The sequence below is a fragment of the Periophthalmus magnuspinnatus genome, chromosome 10 (assembly GCF_009829125.3).
Source record: "Periophthalmus magnuspinnatus isolate fPerMag1 chromosome 10, fPerMag1.2.pri, whole genome shotgun sequence".
Taxonomy (NCBI): Eukaryota; Metazoa; Chordata; class Actinopteri; order Gobiiformes; family Gobiidae; genus Periophthalmus; species Periophthalmus magnuspinnatus.
The window spans coordinates 11,260,049-11,285,036 of record NC_047135.1 but is presented as its reverse complement, the minus strand read 5'-3'; the positions used below and the strand labels follow the sequence as shown (position 1 = coordinate 11,285,036).

General features: G+C 37.6%; 1 protein-coding gene across 1 annotated transcript in view; it reads right to left on the bottom strand.

Moving 5' to 3' along the window:
• Positions 1–18,925, bottom strand: part of slc7a2 (solute carrier family 7 member 2) — a 19,468-nt gene extending 543 nt beyond the window's left edge. The window contains exons 1-11 of the mRNA XM_033973645.2: positions 18,806–18,925; positions 14,530–14,907; positions 13,547–13,702; positions 10,806–10,971; positions 10,034–10,170; positions 9,184–9,406; positions 6,133–6,272; positions 3,382–3,484; positions 1,532–1,731; positions 838–1,004; positions 638–746 (exon numbers count right to left, since the gene is read on the bottom strand). Coding sequence (XP_033829536.2) covers positions 638–746; positions 838–1,004; positions 1,532–1,731; positions 3,382–3,484; positions 6,133–6,272; positions 9,184–9,406; positions 10,034–10,170; positions 10,806–10,971; positions 13,547–13,702; positions 14,530–14,899 — 1,771 coding nt within the window. The 5' untranslated portion in view covers positions 14,900–14,907; positions 18,806–18,925. The remainder of the gene's footprint in view (positions 1–637; positions 747–837; positions 1,005–1,531; positions 1,732–3,381; positions 3,485–6,132; positions 6,273–9,183; positions 9,407–10,033; positions 10,171–10,805; positions 10,972–13,546; positions 13,703–14,529; positions 14,908–18,805) is intronic.
• Between the last annotated feature and the right edge of the window lie 6,063 nt (positions 18,926–24,988).

The following is a 24,988-nucleotide window of genomic DNA, read 5'->3' as shown; positions in this document are numbered from 1 at the left end:
TTTTTGTCCAGTTGACATTTTTTACTTTTAGCTTTTACTATGGATTAGATCTGGACAACTGAGGGATTACACAGACATATGATTTAAATGACTGAAATGCAATGCAACCAGAGAATGTTCTGTAAATGTGAAAACAATAGTGCATATTTTATATATTTGATTTCCTCTGTGAGTGGCAATGGAACTTAACACTCTGTCCCCTGCCATGCAATGATTCTCAATTTGTATAACTGATTATTTTAATTATTCATCGATTCGTTGTTGCAAAGCTAGTCCAAACCAAAGAGAGCCCATTAATACAAGTCGGGACTAACAAGCATTTTTATTTATTTTTTTCTGATTAGCATAAAGATTTAACTCAAGAGGTTAAAGGTACAGTATGTAACTTTCTGGAGGTTGCATGTCACCTTCATAATTCCATGGTAATAGAACATTAAAATCATACTTGGGAACAATCTCCATAGAGATAGATAAGTTTTATGCCTTATTGTGGAAATACATTTCCATGGAAACAAGAAGCAGGAGGCCCTTCTCCAGGCTAAGTAGTTGTCAGGTTTCTCAGTGCAATAAACATGTTTTCATTTTAGTCTTTTGGCTAAAAAGCTACAAACTATAAAAGAAAATGCATGACATTTACCAACAGCCATCCAAACAGAGAAGCGGATCCACGTATCTCCGCTGAGTTGAACCATGAGATAAATGTTAACAAAGATGCTGACGATGGGCAGGAAGGGCAGCAGAGGAACCTATAAGTAATATATTTTAGTATATTAATATATTTATTTTTAACTTGTGTCTTTTAGCTCATAGTTAAGCACTTAAATCCAGTCTTTGTACCATGAATGAGACTTTCTTAGTGGTTTGAGGCTGTCTGCAGATCATAAGCACACAGAGACTGAAGAGCAGCAGACAGAGGCTGAGCAGGACCAGGACCCAAACCTCCAGAGACACGATGGCTCTGACGTGACACGTGGTCAGGTAGCTCATCACACACACCAACAATACTGAGTGGAGAGAAAGGGGGATTGGAACATTGTCCATAGAGATAGATACATTTTACACAGCCGTACTGTGTAATATTATAGTGTCAGGTTTGTGGCGATGCAAGCCAGCTCACAGTAAATGAAAAAGTTCCAGGAGCAAAATCTGCACTGCATCCTTTTACCAATGAAATGAAAAACATCAGCATCAGTTGCCTCAGGTTTTGCTAGAATTGTAATGAATATTAAATTGTATAATTATATTTTCATCTATGTATCTAGACCAGTGTAGCTCACTTTTTTGGACCAAGAACCACTTAATCGTTAAAAACAAAATGCCCACATCTCCAGTACAAACAAAAATTAAGATCAAGATTAGGCTAATTCATGTGTGATTATGAATTTATTATTCTTAGATTAAACTGTCAAAAAAAGTGGTTGTATTTTGACTATTAAAATGATTACAAATCAACCTCACAGATCCAACCTGCTTATTACAAATTATTATCAAACCTGTTTATAATAGCATGACGCTCTTGCTGTGTTCTTACCCAGAAGTCCCACAGACATGTTGACCACAAAGGAGGACTGCTCTGAGGGGGAAGAAGGGGGCTGGAGCACGGCCTGTAGATTAGACCCCGTCCCCTTTATCATGTTCAGGTGGGACTCTGACTCTGTGAGGTCCGACTCAGACAGGAAGTCCTTCTCCCCTACACCGGACTGCCGCTCTAAGACTCCGTCTGGCTGGTACCTGACGGGCAAAGGAAAAAGGTCATGAACTCTAAAAAATGTGTATGTTGTGTACATATTGGTACATAGGTCAGTGGCTCACAAACTATTCACACCAAGTATCACCTAGAAAACATGGTGCTTTCCTAGTACCACCAGATCTAAACCTGGTATAAAACAGGACTAATCCAAGCCTAAATTGGTGCCAAATTAGGTGCAAAATTTCACTACATCATTGCTACAGAAGGAGCTTGCATATCAACAGTGATACACACACCACAGTTCGAGAAAGCTATAGGTGTAATTGATATGATATCCCTATGTGAGAGGGATCAATCTTAAAGTGAAATTTAAATAGTGAACCACTGAATAACAGGTGGATGTTTTGTTTGGGTTTTTTTTTTCTTTTTGGACAAATGTATTAGATGAATAGTGTTTCTTCATGCAAAATGGAAGGAAATAAATCTCTTGGTTTTACATCAAGTCACATAATTTCAATAAAAAAGGTAGCCTAACAGATAAACTATTAACCCCTGAAATATTTTTTTTATCGTGCTGCTATTTGATTATAATCTTTGATACCCATGGATCATTAAGTCATAATTTGGATATTTTAAATTGCAATATTGATCTAAAGCGACTTAATAAAAGATTACTGACTTCCTTAATTTATGCAGGCTTGATATTGACATGAAGATCATCAGTCTTATTATGCTTGAGATTGGCTTATATTTTGTATGCATTCTGACTATGAATAATATTCAAACACCTAGCATATGTTAACTTCTATATTGGGCCAAACCTGTATATTTTGGAAACAGGAAGTACTCTCCCTCCAAAACATGTTTACTATTCCCATCTGCCTTAAATAGATCTTAGAGCCATTAGCCGCTCTGTGCAAAGGTCCGGAGTTTAGGCCTGCGTAAACCTAAGCAAAGACCTTTCAGTTACTTAGATTTAGAGAAGCACAAAAGACACATTCAACACAATTGCATCAGTGACATAACACAGCACAGGGGAGGCAAGGAGGAGCTTTCAAATACAGCAAGTGCTCAGACACTCTTCCTAAGGCAACAGTTGGACTGGTCTGTGATCTCTTATGTCTGAGTTATAGGTTCAATATCTAATATTTCTGATGGAGGGTCTGCCACCTGCTTGTCCCCACGGAGAAGTTATTCCTATTCCTGGAATGTTCCACTGTGTGGCATTAAAGTTTCCCCTACAGAGACGAGCAGGCAACACAAATTGACTTTTTAAATTGACTTTAATGCTAATGTCCCAACGTGTTTTTACAATGCAATTAAACTAAAATTAAACTAAAACTACCATAAAATATTAAATACATGCTGTTGCCAATTCAAGGGTAAATCAAGCCAGTGTATTTTTTGTTTTGCTTATCAGCCCAGATAAGAAGATAAAGCGTGGATGAAATTACTGCACAATATCCATGGGTTTCCATGGGTTTCCCAACTATAAAACTTTAGGAATGTTGCCATAGCAATTGGCAATTTAAAACAAAATATTAAATCATTTGTTTTATGAAAAGTCACCTATAACAGAAAGAAACCCATAAATATGTAGATAGAGTCTGTTTTAATTAAACACAAAAAATCCAATGTACTTTTCAAATGGTAAAATACTGTGTATTAATCCAGTTTTAAAGTGTACTGACCTGAGGATGAGGACACAGACGGCCACCAGTGAGTAGGCAAGCAAGGTCCCAATGGACATCATATCAACCAGGGCTTTGAGGTCAAACAGGAATGCCATGATCGCTATGGCAACCAAACAGAATACAGTCAGTACAGTGTAAATGCAAAATCAGGGTCCCCACATGTTTCTGAATGTCCATATGCACAATAAGTTGCGTCCAATATAGAAAATCTACCTGATATTTGGCACCAATTGCTCAGTTTCAGATGACATCACAACATTCTATAGGCCAATAATAGTATAGTATACATGTGTGATTTAGAGTGTTCTGGGTTTCAGTCAGTAATAGAAATGATCAGGTTCAACATTTCAACATTCTGAGCATTAAACACACCCCAGGCACAGCAACAACATTTCCATGGAGACATACAGGTAGTCAACCATCCACAAGAAAAGTTACATAGTGTGCCTTTAAATTAACTAGAGCTTTGTTTGAGTTTGTGGGCCTTCCTATTTTAAAATGTTATTGGCACTTGTACTTGTTTGAGACCAGGCCAGTAAAAACAGTGATGGCACTAAAACAACTTAACAGGTATTTTAATTCTGCTAGTACAAGTATGGCACAAGCATGGTTGTTAAAAATACTTTGTTGACCTTTTCAAACTGGGAGTGAGCAAATACCTACTCACTTTAACATTGTGAAATATTGTGTGAGGACCTTGGTATTTGGTCAACAAACACATAAATGTACATGTTGAAAGCGCGTTCATGCAGCGCGTTCATGCAGCGCGTTCATGCAGCGCGTTCATGCAGCGCGTTCATGCAGCGCGTTCATGCAGCGCGTTCATGCAGACAACAGCGAACAGCTAAATAAATATTTTTGATTGGCCACATTGTCCTCTTTCGCTTTATCAATGCAATGAAGATAAATAGCTGTGATGGCACATGTCAAATGACTCAAAGGTGTCAATAAGTACCTTGAGTTGACTGAAGACATCTTTTCAGATACAACATAATGGCAAGGTGGCTTAGCCAAAACACACACAATCTTAAGATCTATATGTGGGTCCCACATATGCAGTGCTTTTGACAGGTTGCCCCTGTGTTATTGTTGGATTAGATGCAAATGACAAATTTCCATACCATATAATGAGGTTAATACAAGTCCCTGTCACTTAGTGCAAAATAGCATTTACCTCTGAACTTTAAAAGATTTGTCTTAATTGGCACATGTTAAGAAAAGATAGAGAAAAAACGTTTAACCGACGAACAGCACCAAAGCAGCTGTTAATTTCAGCTTTTCTTCTAACTTTAACCTACAGTATGTAACTTTTTGGCCTAAAAATGGACCATCATGGACCATTATATTTTATTACACTGAAAACATGGAAAAACATGCATCCCTACAATGAGTGGGTTTGGAGGGGCTCTTCTTGCTTGTTTCCATCGAAATGTTGTTCCTTTGGTTATAATATTCCACATTATGGCACTATAATATTCCACAGTATAGTACAAACATATCTGTCTCAATGGAGAATCTTCTGAAGTAACTTTCTATTTCCATGGAATCATGCACTTGACTTTCCACCCCAGAAAGTTTCATACTGTCACTTAAAGTCTGAAATTAAGGGGCTGAATCACATTACACAAACACAATATCCATCAATAAAACAACATGCACTTTGGCACCAATTTCTGCATGCAGCCACCACCAAAACAACTGATTACAATCACCAACAAGTTCACAGTTCACCCCAATAGAAGGATAATGGGTGAACAGATGTGCCCATCTCATGGTGAGCTTACCGGCTGTGGTACCAGCCATCATGGTGGCAGCTACGGGCGACTGGCGCTTACTGACTTTGGACATAAATTTGAAAAGAATACCGTCCCGTGCCATGGCAAAGAGAATACGGGGCAGAGGGAACATGGACCCCAGCAAGCTAGAGGAGAGAGTTTCAGGTTAAACATGTACAGACATAAGGGTTAAATACAGTGGTCCTGGTTCAGATAAGCAGATTTAACAACTCAGAGTTTACATGTTAAGTCAGGTTTGAGTTCTAAAAGGAGTTCTCCTTTAAAAGTGTGAATTTATGTTGGAAATATACATTAATTGATTGCCGAAGTATAAATGATTGCTTGACTTTGAGAACGCATTTAGCCTTACTGATAAACTAACTGTAATTTGTTGCACACTTTTTGATGTAATTTTAACTGTGAGGCAATTTGCGGCCAGCACTAGATAAATAAAGTTTGCTTACTTACTTAACATAACATATGAATACCTTTATTTCTAAGTGTAATAAAATGTTTTCAAAAATAAGGCTAAAGTTAGGTGAAAATTGTGAGATTTGGTAGGATAACACAAGTTTGTTGGAAACACAAAGTATAGAGAGTTACTTGCAGTTGATGTAATATTCCATAAAATTCCTACAAGCTTAGAATATTTACTATTGTAGAAAACAAATCTGTCATTGCACTTCTTTGTTCAAGTATTGACTCGTGCAGTATAACCAGGATTGGTATTTCATTGATAACTTTGAAATGTGTGAATGAACCAATCAGAGAGCTCATTGACCTTGCAGCTGTTGACATTTTGTACTTGGAGTTGAGTTTGAACCTGCTTTTTAAACCAGGGCCACAAAAAAACTAAAACAAAACATGAACGGAATCCACAAATGAACCTTGAAATAGAAGATTCAATGAGCTAAAGATTCATTGTCACACAGATGTCACAGAGATTTAGCAGAAATTAGCCCTGTACTCTCACCTGCTACCACACCGGAGCTCATAGTGGCGATAAGAGGAGTCTTGGTTTTGAGATTGATTCGGGCTAAGGCTTTGAAAAGCACCCCGTCCTGGGCCATGGCATAGATTACACGAGGCATAGGGAACATGGAGCCCAGCAGACTGCAGCAACACAACATGCACAGGCCAAAACACATTAGTCCCAATTACACACAAGCAATACAATATAACTAGCAATGTGTTTCTTCCTTGATTATGATGGGGCTATAGATTAGTTAAAGGTACGGTATGTAACTTTTTTGAGAGGTGTGTTCGTCACCTGTTTGTGATGGAGATGGTATAGCTTTGCATGAAATGTTCCACAGTATGGCATTACTAAACTTAACTATGTTGTACATCAATTATATGTGTATGTGTATTGCTAAAGAAATATTTTGAAAGAAAAAAATAAATAAATCTCTCTCTCTCACTATATATATATATATATATATATATATATATATATATATATATATATATATATATATATATATATATATATATATATATATATATATATATATATATATATGGATCTGCAACTTGGTGGAGTTAGATAAGTTTAAGTTTAAGTTTAATGTTTTAATACGGTGGAACTTTCTAGGCAACACAATAAACATCTCTATGGAGACAAGCAGGTGGCGGACCTTCCACCATAAAAGTTATATGTGTACCTTTAAGTAAGTTTTGGTTTGCTTGCTAACATAACTGTATTTCATGAAGATATTTTGTATGTTTATAATGATCTTTTTTTTTTCAGACATCTCCTTTATCTATACTCACAGCCTTCATCTGTAAATAGGGACCAGTTCGGTATCGTAAAATGTAAGGCAAAATGTATCAGAAATAATTATATTACAATATTGCAAAATGGACTATCACAATAAAAAATAAAGGACTTATTTGACAGAAATTGAAAATAATTATTAAAAAGTCAAATTTTAAACATAATTTGTTTGCCTTGTTTTAGTCTTGGTTTACTTGAGTCAGTATTAAGTTTGTATTCTGACACAGTAAATTAAAAACATTTCTGTTCTAATTTAACTGTGTGCCTTCAAATACCAAAATAATATCATTCCTGTAATACAAAACATAGTTACTGAATATTGCCTATTTTTCTCTTATAGTGCAGACCAAGGAAAATGTCTGAAGTTTTAGCTGTGAGCTGTTAGTTTAGGCATTTCTGAATAGTAGAATAGAGTTATTGTTGAGAAAGGAGGGTGTGGACGCTCACTGGGGGAATATTTTACAGTCATAGGTTACTGCTGCTCGGTTCAAAATAAACAAGAGGACTGTGTCATTGCATAAGAGTTTGAAACCTGCCAAAGGGTGGGACCTGGAGCCACATTCTCAGCAGCTGGGGTAAATAAATCAGGAGTACTGTATCAGGAACTAATTCCACAATGATTGGCACTTCCTGTTTAGAGTCTCTGATAGATTAGGTTTAGACTTAATTTACTCCTAATGTGTAATTAGGCAATTTTTACTTAAAAATGTAACTGTAACTTTTCTGGTGGAAAGTAATTCCACCTGCTTGTCTCCATGGAGATGTTATTGTGTCACTTAGAATGTTCCACAGTATGGCATTAAACTTATTTATTCAAGGCTAAGATGCAGGTCAGATCAGATACAGTAAGAATGTATGAGTCATTTTTGAGCAATAAAAACATGTGTCATTAAATGACAGCTAGACAGATGTGTTTAATGCCTTACTGTGGAGAATTTCAGGCAAAGCAATGGTATTTCCATGGACACAAGCACGTAGTGGATCTTTCACCAGAAAAGACAGTACACTTTTAAAATTGTGTTTTGCTTTGTTGTTTGGTCCTGTATAGAACTGCCACAATAGCACATTTTGAAGTGGGATATATTGTTGAAATAAATATAGATGATAAGCAATAATATTGAAACCAAATTATAAAGCAGAATTATCCCCCAAAAAGAATTCTAAATGTACAAAATAAAAATAAAAAATCAGTAACTGCAATAAATAGATAACAGAATGCAACACTTAAGTAGTGAGTTTGTGTCTATAATGCATCATACAAGTTCATAATTCAACCTTCTACAGCTCACATCTCATCATAGTACAGAAAAGTAACAAAATACTCCCCACTACTTCAAAGAAAAAGTACCCACAATAAATACTAACCCCCAAAGTATTGTTCCATCTGTCATGTATTGAACGATAAGTCGATATAGTGTTTATCGTGACAGGTCTGGTCATATAGGTTTTGCATTGGTCAAACAAGTTGAACAAGAGCTAGTATAAAAAAAATTCATGGAAGAAACACATTTGATCCTGTTTTGATTGAAAATACACCCCAAAACTGACATGCAAAAATAGAAACGGTATTACAGCATAGAGAGTTAAGATAAGCATCAACAGTTACACAGTGAGCAAAATGAATCAATCCAACTGAGAAACACAAACACCTTCAGAACTGACATTAACATCACTGTAGCCATCATCTAAATGCAACATGTTCTTGAAGTCACATGTTGTTATATATAAATAAGAATTTTAGACACAGTAGTACTCATGGCAACTGAGAATCTTTACTAATTTGTGTAGATAAAAAAATAAAAATAAAATAAAGCAGTCAGGCCACACATAAGTCAGGTCGAAATTTAAAGATGGTAACACTTTAGTTGGAGGACCACATGTTGGATCTGGAATGGATAACTGGTATTAAAAAGAATAGTTAGTAATATAATATGAATATAATTAAAAGTATAGTATTTATGAAGTAAAAGTTCCTGTATGTTTCCTGTATGTTATCTTTTTTCCATGTTTTAACTTTTTTACTGTTCATTTGCATCAAAATGAATGCACCAAATGAATTACATTGTGCAAATAGTGCTTTAAAAATACAAAACAATGCCTGAAAAACCACACAAATAAATAATTTCTAATGCCAGATCTGAAGGGTGTTTTGTTTTCAATTTCTGATAAGATCCCAATAATCACCACTGTATTTTTTACACTTGATTTCCAAATACCAGCACCAGAGAAGTTTAAACTTTTTCTTACCTTGTGGACAGAGCACAGAGGGAGCCCACGGCCACCACGTATTTGGCTGGAGACCATCCCACATACTCAAAGGCCATGGGGAGGGGGCTCTTTTCGTCCAACAGGAAATACGGCATCATCAAAGTGAGCGCCGCGGAAACGCCAAAATAAGCCAAAAAGCACACGGTCAGAGACACCACGATACCAATCGGGATGGCCCTCTGAGGGTTCTTCACCTCCTCACCTAAGGATAAAGAAGTCAAGATTAAGAGGGTTTGTCACCTGCTTGTCTCCATGGAGATATTATTGATTTGTCTGGAATGTTCCAAAAATAGATAGATAAATATCTATCTATCTTTCTAAGGAAGCACCAAAAGAATGCACCACTGGGTTACATGTCAGGTATACTTTATTTTTGATGGTGTCTTTGAACAATAAAAACACCTGTACTGAAATAAAAAACTAACATCGACATAGTGACAAGCAGGTAGAAGATTTTCCACCAGAATGTTACATATTGCACGTTTAAGTGATGTTACAATTTTAGAAGTAAAAGTAAGTAATTGCAATTCAATCTATCCTCCATAACCATAAACCTACATGTAAAGTGCAGTTTATGTCGCATTATATTTACTTTTAATTCAGAAAATTTGATTTTGTAAAACTGGTCAATTACGAATGGAATAAGACAATGTGAATGAAAGTGACTTAAAGTTTGCACAGTTGTATGGTCACACTATGTACGGCATCCGCGAGTTACTGTGAAAACCACTATATAAATCCAATGTATTATTATTATTATTATTATTATTATTATTATTATAGTGTTAAATTAGTCCAAGTATTAAATATGTGCAGTTATAATATGTACCTGTTGTAGCGATACAGTCAAACCCCACAAAGGCGTAGAAACAGGTAGCAGCTCCGGCCAAAGTCCCACTGAATCCATATGGCATGAATCCTCCGACCCCATAGTCACTGCTCACGTTCACCGCTGGGGTTAAGTTTCTTTGAGAGAAACATGGCATATTATTCATACATGTACTCCCTGATTCTGAAACAATAAGTTTAATGTAGGGCTGGGATAATGCGAAATATTTCACAATTTTGTTAGAGTCTGGCTAAAAATGTAGGGTTAAGAATGAGATTCCAAATTAAACTATCTTGAAACTTTTCCTGTGAGTCTACCTGTTATTGCCGCATCTAGAGTGATCCACAGTATGACATTAAATGTACCGGTATTTATCTCCATGGAGACAAGCAAGTGGCAGGTCAAATCTGTGGAAAATGACCCTATTCACAGCAAGGACATATGTATTTTAGACACATAAGCAGCTGGAATGAACTAAATGCTAGTTAGATACATTTCATGTCATACTGTGGAACATTCAGGCAAAGCAATAACTCCATGGACACAAGTATTTGACAGTCCCTACACTGGAAAAGTTACACAGTGCACTTTTATTTGCTGGTCAATCATTCATGTATGATAAAGGCTGGAACAGAAAAACAGAAAACCATTGAATCACTATATAGACTAACATTTCTAGGAGACTGGCACAAGATCAGGTCTTAATACAACTTTATATTGCTCTTTCGCCGACCCCTCTGTTGAGGCAAAAAAAAAAAAAAATTTAAATTACCTTTTTGTCATGGTCATATTGATGAGTGATTCTTCTGAAATTTTCCAGTTTTCCCCATCTCCTTTGATGAACCCAGAGATGATCACAAACAACAGAACTAGAACATTTATCAGGGTAAAGACCTTGTTGACCCAGGCAGACTCTTTCACACCAAATGACAGCAGCCCTAGAAGAAAAAATACATTGAAAAAATCATTGTAACTCTAAAGTACGAAACGATCTTCTTCATTTTTCGCTTGAACACTTCAAAGCCCTAACCTAATCATTTAATTTTGAGAATTAGAAACAACATGACCAGGAAAGCTATAAAAACAGTGTAATGACTCTGAGTCAGGAAACCAGCTGGATAAACGGTTTAAAACTGTTTACTTCCTATTTGGTACAATTCTATGTTTGGCTATATATATTATTTTTTATTTATTTATTTATATTTTTTTTACCATTCTGAAACTCATAAATACCAGGAGTAGACCAAAACCTAACCAGGACTTAAACAGGACCAAACCCAAAAGGAAAGGTAGGTTTTTAGATCCCTGCCACGCACAATGCATGCTGCCATTGTGTCATTGGACAAGACACTTCACTCACCTTGCCTTGTTTACTTTGTTAATATCATTTTAGGCCAAGGAGTGAGTAAGTAATGTAGCAGATTGTTAAGTGGCTTAGAAACAATATAAAAGTCAAATAAATGATATATTGGTATAACTTGAAACAGTAATATTTGTATATAAATCTTCATTCTGAGTAGATTTGGGGAAAAAAACCAGGGGGTGCCATGAAATTGCTTGTGCTCTGACTTGACCCGCGTAACTTGGCACCAGGACAAAATCAACAGTTTGGGAATTTACTTCTGCCAAAAGTTGGAAGATCAAATTACCATGAAAACATTTAAAATACTAAATACTACTGCTACTAGTGTGTAGTAAAGGTACCGTATTTTCCGCACTATAAGGCGCATCGGAATATAAGGCGCACCTTCAATGAATGGCCTATTTTAAAACAAATTTCATATATAGGGCGCACCGCATTATAAGGCGCATAGAATAGAAACTACTGTAGTATCTGGGGTTGTGTTACGCATCGACGAGATGGAGCTACGCTAAAGGGAACTGAGACTGATATATCAGCCCAGGCATCCGCAATCCATTGGCAGATTGTGGCGCTGTCTCCCCGTCTCCCCGTTATCCCTATATCGTCGGATCCTATCGTCGCCGTTAGACTCGCGGTTGCGGACTTTCCAGCAGCGTAACTCCGCGCCCAGTCGTGCTCTCATGTAAATTTAAACGGCGTCTCAAAGCGGAGACACGGGGCTATCTAAATATTTTACCGTCATTACGGTAATCTGCCTCTGTTGTCCTGAAGGTGACGAATGAGAGCGCGGGGTTTTTCCCAGTCATTTATTCGATGCGTAAAAGAAAAAAATACGGATGGATGTGTAAAATAGAAGTAGTTGTGTGGAAAAAATGCAGTAAATTCTGATACTTCGTTTAACATGATTTTTATGGCTAAAAAAGAATAAAAGTCTAGGTCTAGGTGAGCTATACTGGCCCATAGTGTGCTCAGTCCTTAATCCCTTATTACCGCTATTACTTCGGAGACGCCTCCTGACTACGGGTGTCATAATTGACCAATATTGATCCATATATAAAGCGCATCGGATTATAAGGCGCACTGTGCGTTTTTGAGAAAATTAAAGGCTTTTAGGTGCGCCTTATAGTGCGGAAAATATGGTACGCTACTTACAATAGCAACCTCTACATCTACTACTACTGCAACTACAACTATCACTAGTGCTATTTTCCCAATAAAGATCTTTATGACCAACTAATTAATGTTTTATTTATTTATTTATTTATTTATAATGCTACTGTGTATTACTGCAGGTACCCATGAATTGATACTAAAAGTGTTTGAGCTAGTACTGATACTGAAATATGTTGTCCAGCGGTCTGATCCATAGCAAAAGACAAAGTTTAAATCTGTCAGATGGACAAATCATTGTAGAAGTGAGGACGTTTTGCTGTTCATCCAAGCTGCTTCTTCAGTTCTGGTCAGATCGCTGGTAAACTGGACAATGTGAAACTTTCCTGAAGAGTTCATTCATCGTTTTGATATTGATTATTATTTTGGGCTGAACATTGCATAATGCCTATATTGTACACAACTCATTATACTATCCATGGATGTCAGAATGATGAGAAATAAAGACATGTTGCCATAGTCATAAAAAAATTAAAACAAAATATTATACATTTAGAATGGGGAAAGTCATCATAATGTAACAGGAAGCTGTTTCTCAATCCTCTGCATTCTTTTTCATCCCTTTTTCTTATGTGTATGTAGCCATGTTTGTTTTGACACAAATGGACCATGCAACTTCCTGATTGGTTAATCCTCCTGTCATTCACGCCCAATAGAAATCACAAGGATATGTCAAATTTGTCAAAGCATGTGGTTCTGGCTGGCCAGGTAATTGAAAGTTGTAAGATTGTTAACAGCATATAAGTACCTCATAAAATTGTTTAAAAATGTAAAAATTAAAACCATATTGTTTCAAAAATGAACCAAAAATATTAACTTTCTTTGCTTGGCTCAATGTGGAGTCTTTGTGTAACTCGGTTCAAAACTTCCTGACTGCATTTGATTAAACTGCTCCAGCTGTGTTCACTTACAGACTCATTTACAAACTGCACAAATTTGTTCCAAATAAAAACCTCGATCAGTTTTATCCAAAATCTCACCAGAGAGGAGCAGGATGAGGCATACAGCAAAGAAGTCAGGGTAAGGGGCCAGACCGGGATAGTTCATGCTGAAATAGGTTTTACAGAAGCTCTCGATGTGTCCTCCAATCATCTCATCAAAGGTTCCACTCCAGGCACGGGCCACTGATGACGTGCCTGCCCGAACAACAGGGTATTTAAGGTCAGGGGAAAATTATGCAGTGGAATAAATGATGCACTATATCAAGAAAATGAGAAATGGAAGTTTTTCAGGTCATAGTTTGTAGGGCTGCGTCCATCTAGATTTTTTAGTTCTGATACCAATTTTGATACTATAACCTAAGTATCTGCTGATACACGATATCAACTAATACCAGTGCAGAGACTGAAAACAATGGTCAGTCAACATTAAACAAAAATAAGACAAAATGGATCTGAATGTGCAATGTAGCTACAGAACAATCAAACATTGTGACCAGTAAAAAGTCTTATTACATCAATTTATGTGTCCAACCAGGAAATCAGCTTCCAAATCCTCCAATATAGTTTGTCTTGGGCTGGCTCTGTCCTGGTTTGAGTCCAGTTTCATTCTTGTGTAGACTTTTGGTCCTGCTTTAAACCTGGTCATGCTCTAGTCCAGGTTCAGTTCTGAGTTTAGTACCAATTTATTCCCAGTTTGAATATCTTAGAATATTCCATAGTATGGAGTTAAACTTATCTATCTTACATTTTTTCCATTACACGTTTATTGTATTGCTAAAAAAATACCCTGAAACACATGCATTCTTACTGTCAGTGGTGTCGCCTTTCTACATATCTGATCTGTAACTTGGCCTGATGGCATTATCTGTTTAAAAGAATATTGTGGAACATTCTAGGCAAAGCAAGATAATCCCCATGGAGACAAGAATGTCGCATACTCTCAACCAGTAAAGATGCATACTGCAGTGTTTAAATGTAGTGCTTAAATTCTTGTTGAAAAAACTTGTTTAATAGTGACTTACCAATGACATATGACAGAATGAGGTTCCACCCGGTGATGAAGGCCCAGATCTCTCCCACAGTCACGTAACTGTATAGATATGCCGATCCTGTTTTAGGCACTCGAGCCCCAAACTCAGCATAGCACAGTCCAGCCATAACAGAAGCCAGAGCTGCTATCAGAAAAGATATAACAATACTGGGCCCCGAGTCACCTTTAGCCACCTCTCCAGCCAAAACGTAGACTCCTGCCCCCAAAGTACTGCCCACCCCCAGCGCGATGAGGTCCACTGTGCCCAGGCAACGGCACAGATTAGACTCCTCCAGAGAGCTCATGTCCACCACCTTCCTCCGCACCAGGGACCGGCCAAACGTCAGGCATTTGTCCAACATCTTTGCACCTGCAGAAAGGAGACAACAATTAGGCCAAGGAAGTTCATATTGCAACTAAAGGGCTCGTTTTTTTTCAGAAGCTCCACAGCTGTCTGTAGATATTTTCAGTCCCAGTACCATTTGTGGTTCTCAAGGTACACTTTATTAATCCCTCATGAGTGAAATCCATTCTCTGCATTTGACCCATCCTTTAATCAGTGCCACAGAGGTAACCTGTCAGGAGCAGTGGGCGCTGCAGTACAGCACTCTGGAAACCCATCTCCAGATCTTGAGCTAGGCTTGGGTTGATCGGGGAAACCAGAGTGCCCAAAGGAAACCCACCCAGACACGAAGAGAAACATAAAAACTCCACAAGGCCAGGTCAAACCCGCAAACTTCTTTTGCTGTGAAGTATGCATGTATTTCGCCAAGGTGCCAGGTTTCTGACAGAAAATATTTTGGTGTCCAAACTTGACACTTCTGGTTGTATAGCCCACTCTAAATCATCTTAACTTCTATCTGATTCCTTTTTTGAACTGGTAAGTGGTGGTCAGAGGGTCTTATGCCACAGATTGGCAACCTCTCTGCTGACAGCCCGAGGGCAGCTGTTACTACAGAAGTAGCATTCCACTAAGTTATTGAGTGAATTCATAATGAATAAAGAGCACTTTGAGAGACTTTGACAAGCCTGTAATGCATAAAACATTACATTATCATAACTACATTCTACTACATTAAAAGATGTGCCATTAATTACTGAACAAACACAAGAAAATTTAATTACTTTATCACCTATTTTTAGCGTTGCTACTGCATATGACACAAGTGACATTTTATATATATTTAACCCTAGCTACTGCATTTTGTCAAAGAAAACAATCCTTTGATACTGAAGTCATAGTGACAGCTGCCACTGCATTTCTGTTCAGGCTCAGTATCAGTGGTGGAACATAACAAAGTAAAAGTAGAAAGGTACTGTAATTAAGTAAAAAATGTTAGGTATTTGTACTTACCTTAGAATTTTTAAGTGAATACTTTTTACTTTTACTTCACTACATTTTAGAGCAGGTATCTGTACTTTCTACTCCACTATATTTTTGAACAGGACTGAAAAGTAAATGTTTTTATTATTTTTTGAGAAATGCAGAAAAGGCTGAGGATTTATTTTTATCACGCTCAGAATTTGAGCAAACACAAATTTACAAATCAAAACAGCTAAGAAAAAAATATTAATTCAATTGTTGAACAAAATTGACCAAAAATCTTTAATCATCACAATTGAAGCTATTAGATCTGAACATCTGCATGAAATACTTTTACTGTTTACTCTTTAAGTGCGTTTTAAAACTGGTAAAACTTAAGTAGGTTTTATTTTTTGCTCCTTTATCAGTACTTTTACACCTTGTCAATGTTTGAACAAGACCCAACACGTTAAAAATATTCACTATCCAGTCGAAGGATCGAAATGGTGAAAAGCCTGCTTAAATTATGTAACACAGAGATCAGAGCCCCCTAAGCAAACTCATATTACTCAAGGAGAAGTAAAAAGTTACGTAAAAGACTGGGAAACAATTTGTATATATTTAAACATGCAGTCGGTAACTTTTTTGGTGGCGGGTCAGCTGCCTGCTTTTCACCATGTTATTTTTTTGCCTGGCATGTTTCACAATATGGCATTACACTTACAAACCAGATCTGTGAAGAGGTGATCCCGCTCCCAGAAAGAATACATCTTTTCAAGATATTTTGCAGCAATAAAAATATCTTACTGATTACATGCAAGATTGATAACTTTAATACGATACTGTGGAACTTTCCAGGCAAAACAATAACATCTCCATGAAGACAGGCAGGTGGTCGACTGCACACCAGAAATGTTAGTGCACCTTTGATGTTTGGAAAAAGGGGAAAAACTGTAAACAAGTAAAATCATTTACCAATGTAAATAATAAAATAATGTGAAAACTCAAAAGTTAATGATTTGCATTCAAGCTAACATTGTAAGACATCAGATGCCCTTCCTAGTATAACCTTTGCATGAATTTCAACCTGGTACAGGCATAAGAAATATCTGGATTGTGACGCCACACAGTGCATTTCAGAATACACCAAAAATAAAATAAATACATTAATGATAAATATGCTGAGGTAAATGAAAATGTTAATCTTTTAATTTTTTTAATGTTTTGAATCTAAAACTGGATTGAACATGAGTATAAGAGTTCAAGATATTAGTTACATAACCTCTAATGCATGCTGAACAACAATAATTTATTCAACTGAGTACATGTACTGGATTATAACCCACCTCGGAGAAAGATGTTAACCCTACAAATAGTGACGTGTAATCTAGGAAAGCAGCCAAGAACCAAGAGCCAGAGTGTGGCAATGTGCAGACTGTGCTTCCCATTAAAGTCCATTGTTTGGGGTTAGAGTCCAGATCTGGGCTCTCAAAAGGGTGCATTCATAAGTCCAGCGCTATAGTACAAAAAGGGGTTTCATTGTTTTGGGCTAAAAGAGACGACTATATGCAAAGGACCCCTATGGATAACATTAGCACATAACAATGAATAGGCAAGACTGTGTAGTGTACTTCAGTGGAGATTTTGTTAGCAAACATTTTGACAGTAAATTGCACTGACTGCCATCTACTTTGCATTGACAGGTATTAGTTATGGAGTTTTCAGACCAAAGGAATGTATTAGTACAAGTGACAGCTCATTTGCATAACAATATAATATGTGTTATTATGTAATTTGAACAATGTACACTGTAAAACTAAACATTACATAGATTTTTACATGGAATGAACTAGTAGAAATAAGATGTATTCAAATGAACATTGTTCAATTGAGTAATATGGTGTTTTTTCAACAAAGAGTAACATTACAAGCCTTAACTAAGTAAGATTACTCATAATTCTCCTGTAGGCATCCCCAAGGATGAAACGACTAAACCTGGACTAAACCTGGACTAAACCTGGACTAAACCTGGACTAGACCTGGACTAGACCTGGTTCACAATCAGGAGTATAATCTGGACCCTCTAATTGGAGAGTTAAACTAACTAAAGAGGTCAGAGGTCAGCAGTCTGTAAAGACATGGTTGTAGTTAAGCAATTTGCTGTTTATTATAATTTTATGAAACATGATATATCTTAACAGAATTGCCCAGTGCTCCTTACAGGTTGCCCCAGCAGCACTGAAGGATGGGTCAAATGCAGAAGACAAATTTGGGACAATAAAGTGTACTGTAACCTTACAAATCAATAAACTTGCATTTTAAAATAATGATCAAGCCAAAAGTATTAAACTGTAATGCAGTCTACACCATGAGATGAATACATTTAGTATTTTATTTCACAATCTTAAAAATTTGATCTTATTGTATCTATATTGCTTGCACAGAAACATTACAAGCATTGCATGTGTGATTAGATTTGCACTTTATGTTTTAATGATAGTCTTTTGTTGAAACACATTCAAGAGAATTGACAAAAAGACTGAAATATGAACTGACAAACTAATACGAGGATCATACTTTAGAACATGTCTAAATACTCTGTACAATAAGAGAATAAGGATATTTTATTTTAAATTATGGTACTTCAAAAATGTCAGCGATTTGCTAATTGCAACCATTCAAATTGCGATTTCGATTCAATTAATGTTGCAGTTATAAAATGTGTGCAGAAGCTGTAGTAGAAGTTGTAGTAGACGGTACACTTATTTTTGACCTATAGACCTTATAAATATTGGTGACAGTGAGTCTAGACCACTTCAATTGAATTTTAAAATACCTACAACAATATTTACCCCAACTGATACGCTCTGAAATATTTGGGTCACTAGTTAAAACATGAGGCGAATTACGCATGTTCAAACAGCCAGCTCTTTCACTGCAAATGTGCAATGCAAACATTACATACCTGAAAATCTGCAAACAGCAACCCTATTCAAATAGCAACTATGCAAAAAGACCAAAAGAAGCTAAAACGTAAAATTATAGAGGTCCGATAGAGAGGAGTGTAGCCTTGTACACTTCTGCTGTGACTGTAAGCTCACTAGTGCTCAGTAGAGGGCCATAGTTTAGGAGCAGAGCAGTCCACACCCCCCATTCACAGGACAGGAGGGGGGGTGAAGAAGGTTAGGACGGGGAGAGGGTGTGAGAGAAAGAGAAAAGACAGATGGGGCAGAGGGAGGTAAAGAGAGCAAGTGAGAGGAGGTGTAGAGAGAGAAAGAGAGAAAGCAAGTGAGAGGAGGGAGATTAGGAAAGATAGAGAGGAAGGAGAAGAGAGAAAGAGAGAGGGAACAGGAGAGTGAGAGAGAGGTGATGACGACAGAGGGAGGGATAAAGAAGAGGGTAGAGAGTGAGAGAGAGGGAGAGAGAGGGTAGATGGGTAGAGAGAGGGAGAAGTAAAGGGGTTTAAGAGGGATGAGTTTGGAGGGAGTGATTAAGGAAAGAGAGAGAGAGAGAAACATACATGGGGCAGAGTGAGGGAGGACGAGAGGTGAAAGAGCAGAGAAAGAGAGAGAGAGGAGAGAAGGGATAGGGAGAAAGGTGAGAGTGAGAAAGAGGTTGGAGGGAGAAAGAATAAGGGAGAGAGAGAAAAGGAGAGAGAAGGGGACAGAGGGAGGGAAGGAGAGAGAGAGAGAGAGAGAGAGAAAGAGAGAGTAAGGGGTAAGAGAGAGAGATGAGACAGGAGAGAAGGGGGGAGAAGGCCCCATGTACACATTTCTGCTTTGCAGGACGGGTACTACAAGGGTTGCAACATAACTTTCCACATTTCAACATTTGCCAAAGCAGGGGAAAATAAGACATTACACTTTGAGAAAAACAAGATTTTCAAATTAAACAGTGACCATAGTTTTTTCTACAGGACTGATTTTATAATAAAAAAAAAAAAAAAAGTTCCACTTCGATATCAAATCTGTGCTATATTAAAAGCTCTGCAAACTAGCATCTAATGAGGAGTGTCTTATCAAAAATTGCTGGTTCAATCCCAGATCCAACTTGTATCATGCTATTGTGTCCTTAGGCAAGACACTACCTGCTGACATTTGTTGGAGAAGGCAACTCTTTCTATCCACAGATGTGCAGTGTCTGCTAATTAATGATAAATTACGTATATAGTCCATAGATTAAGACAGTTCAATTTTACTTTGGCTTGGTTCAAAATACGCTCAACTACTCAAAGTTTATACCAAGACTAGCCTGAGTCTAAACCAGGACTAAAACAGGTCCACTGCTATAACTGTAACTATCAACTATACAAGAACTCAACAGGACAGTCACAGGCCAGGACTAAACTAGACATAAAACAAGACTAAACTCTCAAAGTCTTAAGCAGGACTAAATCAGATCTAAGCCTGGACACCACTACAACAACTACACAAGAACAAAGCCAGGAAAAATGACCAGGACTAAATTATAGGCAGGTAAGTCTAAACTAATATTCAACCAAGAAAACAAACCAGACCAAGATTAAACAAGGACTAAAACAGGTCAAAATCAGGTCTAAAAAAGGACTAAGTTATTCAATCAGATGCGCTGTAGCCGCTGATAAATGGTTGGGAAACTGACTTTGACAAACAGAGAGACAGACAGTTGTTTGCAGAGCATGGCCGACAGGAGGGAAGCTAAAAGCCTGCTCCTGATTGGTCACTGAAGGGTGGACCACACAGACCCAGAGTCCTGCACCAGAGCAAGGGGGGAGAGGGGGAGGAGGAGGAGGGGAAGAGGAGGGGAGGAGGAGGTGGGGAGGAGGGGAAGAGGAGGGGAGGAGGTGTGGAGGAGGAGGTGGGGAGGAGGAGGTGGGGGGTGGGTAAGGCCTTTTACTGAAGGACCCAAATTGCTCAATGTGTTCCCTGAGCCATTGGACGTATGAAAAAATCAATAGTGCTAAAACTACACAGCAAAAAGTATTCACTGATTATTTACATGCTTGGGCTAGATTCTTTATATTTTTTTTATATTTTTTTTTTATTATTTATTTTTACACTTCCAATGGTTGGTCATTGTTATGTTGTTATGGACTTGGGGTAAAGTGATTGAAGGACCAAACTTTTAGTTATAAAACAAATGCTTTACTTCCATACCCACTTGTTTTAAGGTATTACCACACAGTATAACAAAATTGTGTTAGAGGTGCACCATGTAACTTTTCTGGTGGGAGGTTCCACCTGTTTGTCTCCAAAGGAACGTTCTTACTTTGTCTCAAATGTTCCAAAGTATGACATTAAATGTATCCATGAATTATTCAATTACAAGTTAACCTTATTACAGCGCTAATGAAGTTAGCTCTGTCATATCAGTCTGGAACGTCTCATCGATGTTCATTCGGGATGTTCATTCGGGAAGAGACGGGACTCTCAGCTGAGTTTTAGCCAATCACAGCAGTGAATTGACTGCTTTGATAATTGATGCTTTGATAATAAAAAAAAAAAAAATTGGCTACAAGGATGTGTAACATCATACCTCCTTTGTTGCGATTGCCTTGTTTGCAAGTATTAATACAATGTTATATGTTTTGTACTCTGGGCCACATCAATCAGAGGCTGCTTAAGACAGATTGTCATAACTCAAGCTCAAACATAATTACAGGCAGTCTTATTGTACAAAACATATGTTGAAAAACAAGACCTGGCTTGTAACTATCCCTGGTGGAGATAGAAAAGTTAAATGCCACACTGTGAAGCATTCTAGGCCAAGCAATAACATTTCCATGGAAACAAACCCTCCACTAGGAAAGTTACACAGTGCATCTTTAAAGCAGATAAAATAATTTACAAAAACATTGATTTAGGGCACTGCAATTAATTGAAATTTACATAACATAAAGATGGATTATTTCAAATCATCAGTGACTAGAGACTTGTGAGCTTGTGCTTTGTCAATATGACAAGGAAAAGTTATCATTTTTTGGTCATATTGCCCTGCCCTACATTCCAGTCATTGTAACTACACGTTTGGCTCTGTAAGTCAACAGTGGCCTGCAGTGTACTGTGTTGCTGGGAGCCTGGCATGTGGACAAGACCTTTGAGAAGGTTTAGCTCCATTTTTGAAGCACTAAAGCTGCTGTTGTGTTGTATTATTGTGAGGTATTTCGGCTGGGACCAGTTCAAACTGGACCAGGACCTCAGTGGGAAGGTGGCAGCTGACTCTCATGTTTACAGGACAAGAAACAGCTCCCTGTCCAAACTCTGCCTCCTGACCTGAATTCTGGTGGGAACAGGAGAAAAAAATGCTTTAAAAAATGGGCCACTGGAGAGACCTACTGTTAACACTGGCTGTCACTGCACAAAGTACACAGTTAACCCAATAAGAGGCGAAGCAGTGAATTTGGATAAGATAGCACAAGTTAAAGAGAACAAAATGACCTACATATGCAGCAGAGACATGATGTAATGGTAGAATAGGCCTGGAACTACAATTATTCTGCTAATAAAGTTGTATTGGAGATTTTTTTTTTAAATTAATATTATTATTATTATGGGGCTAGGGGTAAAAAAAAATATATATATATATATATATATATATATATACAAACAATGTATTATTATATTGTGCAATTGAAAGTAGGCTACCATTATAACCTGCACAGCATTATGGACAAATAAACATGCTAAACACACTGGCTCATATTAAACATTATTATTTACATTAAGCCTAAATGTACTGACCAGATATATGTGATCAGCATGTTTCCTATAGGACACATATACTTACACATTACATAACATTTACACGTTGTAACAGCTTCATGAACAGTCTGCAGGTCCATGCCAACCTCAGGGCCGGGACCTCCACAGACGTCACGAGACAATTTCAGTAGGTCCTCAGGTCATTTCAGGTAGAAATGGAACACTTATGCAACTGGCTTTAACAAGGCTTGGCATTTTTCAAATGCAGCTACCAATGTAGGATTATACGATTTTTCTAAAGTGGCTTTTATTCAATAATAATATTACAAATTTCAATAGAAAACTACAGTTGTGGGAGAGAGTGGGAGACCCCATAATGTCATTATGGGGTCTTTTCAGGTCAAATTTCGATGAAAGACTTTAGAACAATCCTCATGTGACTTTGTTAGCCCTGGGATTAACAATGATTACCCGATGCCAAATTTGTGAAATTATATTAGCGCTTCACAATAGCCTACTTACTATGAAGATGTTTTATACAGTTGAATATCACAATCACACAAAAAAACTGTAATTTCTACTACATTAACAGGTGGTAGTTCTGAGAGATCAAACCCCTTATAAATCTATTCAGAAAAGGTTCAAATTGGTCCCATTGTGGATAAGTGCAGTCAAAAGCAATTACTGTATAATTATTTTCTCACTGGGCCAACTTGTTGTAATAATTAGTTTAGTATAAGCCACTGATCTGCACCACAAATTGACAATTTCCCTACTGTGACAATGAAGTAGCCTATTATTAACTCTTTTTCGTGCACAATTTTTTCTCACATATAACCCATATTAAACATGACCCAAGCTTTGCCTTTCTTTCTCGTGCGGATTTTGATTACGCGCGGCGGACCCAGTTTCCATGGTGCTGCATGAAAGCTCCCCCTGCCTACAGCTTGCCTCTCTGTTGACACTGCGCTAATTGTGTGAAGCCAATTGAATGGATTTGGGCCCCGATGGCTGAGTGCCCCTGCTCCAAAAACGTGGACCAACAGGTTGAGTGGTGTTTGCGCTAGGAGTCGGTGCCGTGTCCGCTCCAGTTCACCGCAGCGTCGCCGGGAAATGTACGAGCGAACAATTACTGATATGTGGACAACAGCTTTCAGCGCATGGTCTTAAGTCAAGAGAGTGAGGATATAGTTGGCCCGAAGAGTAAGATTATATAGGCCAAAAAGATAGTGTTATAAATTTTAATCCAGTGTTTTTTCAAGACAAAGCAAGGTCATTTGGATAGCACAAAGTAATTCAAAGTGCTTTACAGAATAAGAAGGACATTAAAATCACAATACAGACAAATCAAAATATAATCATCATAAAACGAATGCAGAATATAAATCATTCAGTCATATGCACAGCTAAACAGAACTGTTGGATTTAAATGTGGCGTGGATTTAAAGATTGCCAAGTAGAGGTCTGTCTCACATCTTCAGGAAGACTGATTTTTGCTGCATATAAGTGAAACTCTGATGCATGTTTAGTCCTGACTCTGGGCACCAGCAGGAGGCCAGTCCCTGAAGTCCTCAGAGTGTGAGATGGTTCATATGGCATTAACATTTGTGAGATGCAATTTGAAAGCTACAGATGTTATTGACTTGATGTGGCTGTTAAGGTTCAAGTCTGAGTCCATTATTATCCCTAGATTTTTAGTCTGATTTGAAGGCTTTGAAGAGAAAGACTGAAGGTGACTGCTGACACTTCGTCTATGTTTCTGTGGGCCAAAGACTATGACTTCAGTCTTGTCTGAGTTAAACTGGAGAAAGTTGTTTTGCATCCACACACTGATCTGTTGGATGCAGTGGCAGAGTACATCCACTGGTCCATATTCACCTGCTGCCAGTGACGCATAGATCTGAGTGTCATCTGTGTAGTTGTGGTACAACACATTATTGCTATGTATTAACTGACCTAATGCCAGCATGTTGAGGCTGAACAAAAGGGGTCCAAGGATTGACCCCTGGGGCAATTTGCAAAGTGATATAAGGGCCCCTTTGTAGTAAACTGGTTATTTTTAGTGGAATAGGAACCCTTAAAGCAACAGTATGTAACTTTCTGGAGGTTGCATGTCACCAGCATGATTCTATGGAAACAGAAAGTTAAAACCATACTTACGTATAATCTCCATGGATATAGATACATTTTATGTCATAACAAGTCAAAACAACAACATTTCCATGGAAACAATCAGGAGAAGGTCTCCAAACCAAATGAGAGTCAGATTTGTGGAGATGCAAGCCTACTCAGGGGTTTTTAGTGCAATGAAAATGATCAAAATGAAGAAAAAAAAAACATGGCCTTATTTTAATTTTGACATTTAGTCTAAACTCAACTTTCTTAAAATTCGCTGCAGACAAAGGCAGCCAGAAGTCTGGGGACATTTACCTGCCCCTGATCCAAGGTAAGTCTGTTTTTATGAGCTC